At 51.6% G+C, this 11014-nt stretch overlaps 1 protein-coding gene across 2 annotated transcripts; it reads left to right on the top strand.

Moving 5' to 3' along the window:
* Positions 1-373: 373 nt before the first annotated feature.
* On the top strand, positions 374-10745 carry CPN2 (carboxypeptidase N subunit 2). Of its 2 annotated transcripts, XM_082654057.1 has the most exons (3): positions 374-497; positions 7734-7825; positions 8828-10745. In XM_082654057.1, exon 3 carries the CDS (start codon positions 8837-8839, stop codon positions 10478-10480), a length of 1644 nt encoding a protein of 547 aa, XP_082510183.1. In that variant the 5' UTR covers positions 374-497; positions 7734-7825; positions 8828-8836; the 3' UTR covers positions 10481-10745. The 2 variants fall into 2 exon arrangements, with proteins under 2 accessions (XP_082510183.1, XP_082510182.1); XM_082654056.1 differs by lacking the exon at positions 7734-7825.
* Positions 10746-11014: the final 269 nt, after the last annotated feature.

Below are 11014 nucleotides of genomic sequence, written 5' to 3'. Positions count from 1 at the left end.
AAAGAAACAAACACAAAAGGACAGCAAACCCACAACCCTCTTAGAATTTCTCCTGGCACTGAGAGCCCACAGGTGCGTGTGGCCGGCTGCCCAGCTGCGGTCAGTCTGACCTTGCACCGGAGGGGATGTGAATGCGGAGCCCTCAGCCCAGAGCAACTTACTAGAAACTTTCTATGGCCTAGTGGCTGCCCTTAGGGTCCTAAAGTTGCCAAGACCATAACCTTAGCTGGATTTTGGCCCCAACCTGGATCCGTCCATGGGAACAGTTCAGGGTCATTTTGTAATCTGCAGAGGCCTTGCCTAGATTCTCTTCTGCTGTCCTGTGACCCTGGTGACATTCCGGGAACGCTCAGGCCACGTGAGGGGAGGAACCACTGCCTGGAACTTTGATCAGCAGCAGGACTGCTGGGCTCAGGCTGACCACTGACCACACCAGAAGTCCTTCTGCTCCTGAGGAACAGCCAGGGCAGCTGGTCCCCAACCGTGAGCCCCTCGCGGTAGGTTTCCTGGGGTCACTACAGGGCTCTGGGGTCTGTGGGGACGTGGGAGGAATCTGGCCTGGGATCCCAGCTTGGGGGCAGGAGATGGGCTGGCCACTTGTCCCAGGTTTCAGAGCACGTCCCCAACTCCATGTAGGCTGCACCTTCTGTGTCCCCTTGCCCGGGCAGGAGAAGCCCCTGAGGTACTCAGCCAGGGTGGTGCTGGGCTGGGGCTGGAGGCAGGTCACGGTGTGGGATTCTGAGATGAAGGTGACCCAGTCCCTGGGCACAGACAACTCCTAGTGGACGGTGGGGATAAAGCAGTGTGACCATATGTGTAGGTTTTCCCGGTCCCACCCTTGTTTATGCCTGTCATCCTGGCATAATTATCAAGAGCTCTCCTTTTATTCTCAGAAGTGTCCTGGTTTCGATGATAAAGTAGGAATAAAACATGTATGTGGCTACGTTTTAGCAAACATTTATTATTTGCCAGGCACTGCATTAAGTCCTTTATTATTTACCATCTCATTTAGCGTATTTATCATCCAATTGAGTGCTAATTTTAACACTAAGGGATGGGGTAATAACCAGGTATTGGGAAACTGAGGCTTAGAGAGGGAGTGACTTGCCCAATCCCACACAGCTAGTAGGTAGCCGGGTCAGAATCTAAACCCAGGGTACAGCAATGACAGAGCCCTAACCCATGAAGCAGGATGAAGGATAAGACCCTGGATACAGGCTCACGAGAGCCACAAATACGTCCTGTTCAATTCGGCACCCAGGGCCTGAGCACCTCTCTGGCTCAGCCCTGGGCCAGGTGCTGGGGTGCACGGCCAGGTAAGAGATGCTGCGGTCACGGGACCGCCACCTCCCAGGGGCTCCTAGTCAGGTGGCGCAACTGACTAGAAGGCAGAGCAGAAGGACCCACATGTTCAACAGAAGACAAGTCCCTGCAGGGTCCAAAAGAGGTGCAGTCCAGAAAGGCTTCCCAGGGGACGTGTGACGTGCTGGCCTGGAGGGTAGGGAGACTGGGGACAGGTAGCAACAGGGAAAGGTCAGCAAGGGCATTCAAGTGGAGGGGGCTGCCTAAGAGAGGGCTAGAGGTGGGGCCCATGGGGAGCATTTGGAGAAAGGACAGTGCCTGCTTCACAACCTCCTATTTCAGAATGTTAGTTCCCTTCAGGAAGCTATGACAGTGGATGAAGTTTCCTTGAGCCTCTGCAGTGTAATTGCAAGGAAGGAAAGGAGTCAAGGAAGCCCCTGTTAGGTCCGTGGAACTGTGCTGTGTGTTTTACATGATCTAAAAAATTGTTTTAATTGTTTAATTTTTTTGGCTGTGCTGTGCAGCATGCGGGATCTTAGTTCCCTGACCAGGGATCGAACCTGTGCCCACTGGACTGCCCGGGAATTCCCTACATTATTTTTATAATAACTTTCAACCTTATTACAACAGTGACACCTATTTATTATTTTTAAAAGTTGAAAATACATTATTAAGCCAAAGGAAAAAATTAAAATCACCGCAATTAATTCTGTTCTTCAGAGATAACCACTGCAAATATTTTGTGTACCGTCTGAAGCTCTCTAGGGGACCATCAAAGTCACTTCAGTGACATAAACTCAGGTGTGGGTTGAAAGGAGCTTATTACGAATAACAAAAGACGTTCCTCTTATCACTCAGGATATTCCAAGGGTTTTTGGAGCTCTGTGCCAGGAACCAGGAAGACCAAATATAAATTTATTATATCAGAGTATCATAAACCCATGGCCAGTTGTTTCATTTAATTGCCACGATGACCCTAATGTGCGGTAATGCGGGTGTTATTATCATTATCATGATTATCATGATTGTTCTCAATCTACAAATGCGGAAACTGGGACTCTGAGGGATTACTTCACTGCTTGGGACACCCTGGGCAGCAGGGAGGGTGGGGAGGGCGGGCTGGCTGGGAAGGGAGCCAGCGCAGGTCCCACTGCCTCAGCCACTTGGCTTACTTCCCTGATTGAGAGGAAAGGAGACCGGGGTCCTGGAGACTTGGGTGAGGCAGTCAGGGGCTCCAGATAAGCCTTGGAAGCCCCTCTTCCTGCTCGCAGATGTACTAGAGCCCGAGGGGCAAAATCCAGCCACGTTGGTGAGACAGATCCTGATGTGGATACCCCAGGTCCAGGGACAAGTCTCCCGGGGGTGTCGGGCCGGGCTCTGGGCTCCCATCACCCTCTGGAAGGAGTGAGGGTTGGCTCTGTGGTGGATGACAGATGGGCTTGTGGTACACACACAAAGATGCCAATCCAAAAGTAATCTGAGAAGGAAGAGGAAAGAGTCCATTCGCAGCCAGTCACCCCTCCCCCCCCCCTCCACAAAAAGCCAGGCTTCCTCGGCTTGCTGAAGGCATGGAACATTTTTGTGGGCATTTGCTGGTCTCTGCGCAAATGCAGAGGTGGTTTCTTAGATGACGAGTTGGAATCTTCTGGCTGCCGCCCCACCGTCCCCTCTGCTGCCATCCTGCACAGTACCTAGGCGGGGATGCTCCCGGTCTCCAGAGCCTGTGGAGACCTGCTCTTGAGGGTGGCTCGGGGAAGAGGCCCAAGTCCAGGGCGTCCTGGCCACATCAGAATCTGAGCTCCACTAAACCAAGGACAAAACAATCACCCGTTTCCCTTGGCCAGAAGAGCCAGAAGGTGCTGTAGCGAGACATCCGGCTGGCCCGTAAATGAGGTGCTTGGATGAGCCCACCAGTCTTTCCTTAGCTGACTCCTGCGACTGCTTTACCACAGAGCTGGGGCTGGCCTGGACTGATGGAGCTGAGTGCTCTCTGTGTACACGGCTCTGGGTTTGGAGCCTTCGATGCATTTTCTCATTCACCCTTCGGAACCACCCCTTGAGGAAGGTAGTATTGAACCTTGCTGTTTTGAAGGTGAGGAAATTGAAGCACGGAGAGGTTAAGTAATTCAGCCAAAGCCACACAGCTAGTAAGGGATGGAGACAAGATTTGAACCCAGACTCTCTGACACCACAGCACAAACTCTTAGCCATTCTAGAGTGATGTGAGAGTGAGTCTTGGGCTGGGAGCGGAACATTTGGAAATGATACGTGTTCCATACCCTCACTGTGAGTACCAACTATCACTTCCTTTGCCCCAGTGGACTGGGACAAGAGGGTCTTGCACTGAACTTCAGAGGCCTTGTTCTGGTTCCCCTCCCACCATGACACCCCCAAGGGGTGAGAAGTTTGCATGATCAAAGGGACATGCCCATCTGGAGGCTGTGTCCCCATCTCAAATCCTGATTCAGGTACCCAGGACCCAGGGCTTGTGTGGCATGCCTCCCGAGGTCCATCTTCTCTAGGCTGACCCCGTCACAGAAGTGCGTTCCCTTAGGCTTGTGAGGTGCGGGGACACAGCTGTGCGAGGGATCTCTACTCACAGTACCGGAGAGAGGTCGGTGGGAAGAGAAGGGGACAGGCGGTAGACAAGGTCCCTTGTGTATGTTCACCTTGGGTCCTGAAAATGTGAGCATGGGTCTTCCTGTTCCAGAAGCCTTGTGGTGTTGCTGCAAGCACCTTGCTGACAGCTCAGGCCATCAGGACAGATCCTAGCCCCACGCTTCTTAGTCATGTGCCCTTAGACCTGTTGCTGTAGCTCTGGGTCCCCCAGTTTCCCTGTCCTGGAAATTTCTCGATGTGCTCTGAGGATCAAGATGTAGGTGTGAGAGCTTTGGGAGCTGGCAGGTGGGTCTCGCCCCCTAGCTCAGCCCCCCACACCAGAGAAGCTCCGCCCACCTCTCCCACCAACCACTGCCTGAGCCTAAGCTGATTTCTCTACACTTGATTTTCTGTGCCATTGATGCCATAGTTTTGACTCAAGTCCTGAATTCTCCGGTTACATCCCTTTGTTGGAAAATTCTAAAGTATATTATTTCTTTTTTTTTTCTGTATAACTACAATTTTTTTATTAGTTATCTATTTTATACATATTAGTGTATATATGTAAGTCCTAATCTCCCAATTCATCCCACCACCACCCCCTGCCCCTGCTTTCCCACCTTGGTGTCCATATATTTGTTCTCTACATCTGTGTCTCAATTTCTGCCTTGCAAACCAGTTCATCTGTACCATTTTTCTAGATTCCACATATATGCGTTGATATACGGTATTTGTTTTCCTCTTTCTGACTTACTTCACTCTGTATGACAGTCTCTAGGTCCATCCACGTCTCTACAAATGACCCAATTTCATTCCTTTTTATGGCTGAGTAGTATTCCATTGTATATATATACCACATCTTCTTTATCCATTCGTCTGTTGATGGGCACTTAAGTTGCTTCCATGACCTGGCTATTGTAAATAGTGCTGCAGTGAACATTGGGGTGCGTGTGTCTTTTTGAATTATGGTTTTCTCTGTGTATATGCTGGGTCATGTGGTAGTTCTACTTTTAGTTTGTTTTGGTTTTTTGCGGTACGTGGGCCTCTCACTGTTGTGGCCTCTCCCATTGCGAGCACAGGCTCTGGACGCGCAGGCTCAGCAGCCACGGCTCACAGGCTCAGCCGCTCCGCGGCACGTGGGATCTTCCCGGACAAGGGCACGAACCCATGTCCCCTGCATCGGCAGGCGGACTCTCAACCACTGCGCCACCAGGGAAGCCCTACTTTTAGTTTTTTAAGGAACCTCCATACTGTTCTCCATAGTGGCTGTATCAATATATTCCCACCAACAGTGCAAGAAGGTTTCCTTTTCTCCACACCCTCTCCAGCGTTTGTTGTTTGTAGATTTTCTGATGATGCTCATTCTAACTGGTGTGAGGTGATACCTCATGGTAGTTTTGATTAGCATTTCTCTAATAATTAGTGACGTTGAGCAGCTTTTCATGTGCTGCTTGGCCATCTGTATGTCTTCTTTGGATAAATGTATATTTAGGTCTTCTGCCCATTTTTTGATTAGGTTGTTTTTTTACTATTGAGCTGCATGAGCTGTTTATATATTTTGGAGATTAATCTTTTGTCTGTTGATTCATTTGCAAATATTTTCTTCCATTCTGAGGGTTGTCTTTTTGTCTTGTTTATAGTTTCCTTTGCTGTGCAAAAGCTTTTAAGTTTCATTAGGTCCCATTTGTTTATTTTTGTTTTCTGTCCATTACTCTAGGAGGTGGGTCAAAGAAGATCTTGCTGTGATTTATGTCAAAGAGTGTTCTTCCTATGTTTTCTGCCAAGAGTTTTATAGTGTCTGGTCTTACATTTAGGTCTTTAATCCATTTTGAGTTTATTTTTGTGTGTGGTGTTAGGGAGTGTTCTAATTTCATTCATTTACATGTAGCTGCCCAGTTTTCCCAGCACCACTTATTGAAGAGACTGTCTTTTCTCCATTGTATATCCTTGCCTCCTGTGTCATAGATTAGTTGACCGTAGGTGTGTGGGTTTATCTCTGGGCTTTCTGTCCTGTTCCATTGATCTATATTTCTGTTTTTGTGCCAGTACCATATTGTTTTGATTACTGTAGCTTTGTAGTATAGTCTGCAGTCAGGGAGTCTGATTCCTCCAGCTCCATTTTTTTCCCTAAGATTGCTTTGGCTATTCGGGGTCTTTTGTGTGTCCATGCAAATTTTAAGATTTTTGTTCTAGTTCTGTAAAAACTGCCATTGGTAATATGATAGGGATTGCATTGAATCTGTAGACTGCTTCTAAATCATATTATTTCCAAGTGACATTGGGTTAGAAGTTAGAGGTACAGCAGGGGCGGGTGAGGCACAGTGTCCCTATGAGGCTTTTCCTTTCGCCTGCCCCTCTTGCTTTGGTCCCAGCTCTCCCAGCAGGAGTGATCAAGGAAACCAGGAGATCTGGGTTCTAACCCAGGCCCCACTGCAGACACCTGGGGGCCTGGCCTCACCCTCTCAATGAGGCTGGCCAGATGGTCCCTAGGGTCCTCATGTCCCTTCTAGTGGGATTTCTTCTGGAAACTGCCTTTGAGAACCAAGGACCAAAGGGGTTAGCAGGAAGGGGACTGGCATGTTGATAATATTATGGCGCTTTACAAATAGGAATTGCTCCTCTCTTACTCTAGGTGGGGGAAGGAGGAGGGAGGGCTCAAGGCCGTGCTCATGCCTGGCTACGGTCATTCACTCCGGGCTGGAATCATTCCAGGGAAGGGCAGCTCTGCCTCTCAAGCTGCTCATCTCAGCCACGGACGGTTCAGTTCAACAGACCCTATCATGAATCAACACGAGCGTAGAGAGGACCACACCCACCTTCTCGCAGAAAGGACAGCTGTGAGAACCCGTCATCTGGAGGACGATGCCAGGTGCTAAGATAGAGAAACATATCAGGAGTCAGAGAAGGCTTCTGTCAGGATGACCAGGGGTTTCGTGTAGGAGCCTAGGGACAGCCCAGGTAGCAGGTATGGGTGGGACCATGGCTACGTCATCCTTCTTCAGCCAGGCTCTCTTCTTCTTATCTGTATTCTGCGCATGCAATCTCAAGAGAATAAAGTCTCACGCTAAAGCTGAACTCTGTAATGCTGGTCTATGGGATGGCAGGACCAGGAGGCTTGTCCTTTGCCCTAGTGTGTCCTGAGTGGCAGCAAGACCCTCACTGTTAGAGACCTTCCCAACCATGCTGTTTAATCCACCTCCTGTGGCTTACCTATGTGGCCATCAGAGGAGCCTCAAGGGAGCGGCAGCGCTTTTTCAGGGAGAAATTGTTCCTTCTGTATTGATTAGGCAGAAAAATTCCTGGAAAAACTGAGAGTTATTGAGCGTCTGAATGGGAAGAGGGTACAGGGGGTTTTTTGTAAGCACCGTGCTTGCATGTGGAGCCTTTTGGCTGAAGCTGAATCGTGCGATGGAGGAAGCAGCCAGCAGAGGGCAGCAGAGAGGCAGGGTGCAGAAAGGGTGCTTGGGGCCAAGATTCCCCAACAGGGAGCCAGCTGAGTTCTTGCTGAGGACAGGTAAATTGAGAAAAATTACGATTATATTGCATGAGAATTTTCCCTTTCTTTCTGACTTTCCTTCTTTCTGTCTGTCTTCTTTCTTTCTTTAAAGCTAAATATATTCTAGCTAAAGGGCATTTTGTTCTTCCTACTTCTTTCATGTTCAAATAATCTTTTCTGTAATGACGGTGGTTTGCAACCTTTAACAATGGTTAACATAGCTTATTAATTGCTCACACTATGTCAGACGCTGTTCTAAGAATTTTACCTCTATTTACTCATTTAATCCTGCAATTACCCCAACAAGGTTAGCACTAATATTATCGTCATTTTACAGATAAGAAAATTGAAGCACAGCCCAAGGTCACATAGCGAGAACGTGATGGAGCTGGTATTCCAACTCATGGAACTCGAACCACTAGAAGCCATGTAAATGATGACGTGGGTGGGAGCAGTAGAGGTGTGGGGGGTACAGACCCCCTAATGGGACAATTAAGACCCCGTTGATCTCGTTATGTGGGAATGTGAACCCAATGTCCCTAAATCATCCTGAAGTCTGGAAACATTTAATGTGCTATTTCTCAGTTTCTACATGCCGGCTAGTGGTTCAGACATAAAAAAGACTGAGTGGTAAGTAAAATGTGCTTGTCAGCTGTGTCACCAATTCGTGACCTGTGGTAGATGCTGGCATTAAAAAAATTTAATATTTAGTGAACTAAAAACTTGGTCCCCTTCCCTTATTTAAAACAAAAACCTACAGGTCTGTGGAATCCCCTCATCTGGGACCCACCTGTCCACACAGTGTTGGAAAGTTCCGTGGGCTCCAGGCTGGTGATAGGGGTGGCGGGCAGGAGGGGAGCGTTTTGGTAGCAGCACTGAAGAGAAGGCGGACTCATTCCAAGATAAGAGCCCGTCTTGTCCCTGTGTCTGCTCTCAGCCTCAGCGGTGCAAAGAGCTGAGGGTAAGATCTCCTCATAATTAGGCTCTGCAATGTGCTGAGATTCGAAAACTCAGGAAGAGTTACGGTTAAAAGACTTTCCAACTCAGGAATAATCTGCCCATACTTTACATATCATCTTAAAAATTCCACAGTACCCATGGTCTCCTTTTATACCCCTGTTCCATGCCTTTTGGTCTCGGTCCCACCTCTTTCTCCAATCTGGAAAGAACACGTCAGGTCCACGAGACCAGGGTCTTGGTCCTGCCACTAACCTGCAGGGTGGGACTGTGGACTGGCCACGAGACACCCTTGCTGTCAGAAGGTTAGAACTCTGGTCCTATTGACCTTGCAAGGCTGCTGTGAGGTGGTATGAAAACAACTATTAGAAACATAAACTAGCTTCCCATCTCCTGGCTCTCTGACCAGTGTGCTGGTCACCGGGCTGCCTGCCCTTGACGAAGGTGCCACTTCTGTTTTCGCTTCCCACTCAGATCTAGGAGATGCTGCCCAGAGCCTGGCTGCGCTGGGCCTGCCTCTTGCTCCTGGCCACGCCTACCCAGCCCTGCCCCAAGGGGTGTGACTGCTTCATCCGGGAGGTCTTTTGCTCCGACGAGGAGTTGGCCGCCATCCCGCTGGACATCCCGCCACACGCCACAGACATCATCTTCGTGGAGACCTCATTCACCGTGGTGGGAGCCAGGAGCTTCAGTGGCAGCCCCAACCTGACCAAGGTGGTCTTCCTCAACACCCAGGTGTGCCACTTCGGGCCGGATGCCTTCGGGGGGCTGCCGGGGCTCCAGGACCTGGAGATCACTGGCGGTGCCTTCTCCAACCTCAGCACTGACATCTTCTCCAACCTGACCTCGCTGGGCAAGTTCACCCTCAACTTCAACATGCTGGAGGCTCTGCCCGAGGGCCTCTTCCAGCACATGGATGTCCTGGAGTCCCTCCAGCTGCAGGGCAATCGGCTCCAGACGCTGCCCGGGAGGCTCTTCCAGCCTCTGAGACGTCTGAAGACCCTCAACCTCGCTCAGAACCTCCTGGCCCAGCTGCCCGAGGAACTGTTCGCCCCACTCTGCAGCCTGCAGACCCTGAGGCTGAGCAACAACGCACTGGCCGGCCTGCCCCAAGGGCTGTTCAGCCACCTGGGCGGCCTGCGGGAACTCTTCCTGGACGGCAACTCCATCTCCGAGCTGCCCGCGCAGGCGTTCGCGGGGCTGTCCCGCCTGGAGAAGCTATGGCTGCAGCGCAACACCATCAGCCACCTGCCCCGGTCCATCTTCTCCTCCCTGGGCAACCTGACCTTCCTGAGCTTGCAGGGCAACGCACTGCGGACGCTGCCCGCCAGCCTCTTCGCCCATTCCCCGGGCCTGGTCAGCCTGTCCCTGTCCCACAACCAGCTGGAGACCATCCCCGAGGGAGCCTTTGCCAACCTGTCCAGCCTCGGGTCCCTCACGCTCTCACACAACGCCCTCACCCATCTGCCGGCTGGCATCTTCAGGGGCCTTGAGGGGCTGGTCAAGCTCTATCTGGGCAGCAACAACCTGACGGCCCTGCCCCCAGCCCTCTTCCAGAACCTGTCCATGCTTGAGGTGCTCAGCCTTTCCAGGAACCTCCTGACCACGCTCCCCCAGGGCATCTTTGACACCAATTACAACCTGTTCAACCTGGCCCTGCACGGCAACCCCTGGCAGTGCGACTGCCACCTGGCCTATCTCTTCGGGTGGCTGTACCAGTATAGCGACCGGCTCTTCAACAGCCAGACCTACTGTGCCGGCCCCGCCTACCTGAAGGGTCAGGTGGTGCCCGCCCTGAGGGAGGAGCAGCTGGTGTGCCCGGTCACCCAGGACCACCTGGGCTTCCAGGCCCCGGGGCCGGAGGACAGGGAGCCAGGGGGCGGCTGGGACCTGGCCACGGAGGAGAAGGCGACCTGGGGCCGGTGCCTCTACAGCAACCCCGAGGGCACCGTGGTGCTGGCTTGTGACGAGGCCCGGTGTCGCTGGCTGAACGTCCAGCTGTCTCCCAGGCAGGGCTCGGCCTCCCCGGGACTGACGTTCAATGGCAGTCAGGAGTGGGACTTGAAGTCCAGCTGTGGCTCTGTGAGGGTCACCGTGTCGATCGAGGCTCTGGCAGGGGAGCCCTAGGTGCAGAGCAGATGGGCTGGGAGCCTGGGCAGACAGCCTCCGGGCCCAGCCAGGCAAGAGCCGGGGAGGGGAGCTGAAGCTTTGGTTCTTCAGATGCAAGGGATGGAGTTGCATCTCCCCGGGTGGAGTGGGTGGGGAGCTCGCCCCCGAGTCTCCGCCGCCCCTTCCTCCTTCATCCCCCGAGTCTCTGAGTCTGAGACCGAACAGGGCCTTCCTCAAGCTTTGCAAAGCATCCGTTAAATCTGCATCGTGGTCCGGAGAATAAACTGATGGCGTTGCCCTGGTGTTTTTCTGTTATTGAATACCCACCCTAATCTCATCCCCACCCTGAGATACCCTCTTACCACTGCTCCATTTCCGCAAAGTGGAGGCCACCCGCTCTTGACGTCCAGTTCAAAGCTAATGTCTGTTTCTATTTCTCTGCCTGGAACTGTGGTTTTAATTGATAAAGACAAATAGGGGAGAAGATAAAAGCAGAGGTGACCAGAAAGATGAGGGGCGGGGCTCTGACTCCACATTCAGGGACTCATGCCG

Source organism: Grampus griseus, assembly GCF_964374135.1.
Source record: "Grampus griseus genome assembly, chromosome: 5".
Classification (NCBI taxonomy): domain Eukaryota; kingdom Metazoa; phylum Chordata; class Mammalia; order Artiodactyla; family Delphinidae; genus Grampus; species Grampus griseus.
The sequence above is the reverse complement of the archived record's forward strand: the minus strand, read 5'-3'. Positions and strand labels throughout refer to the sequence as shown.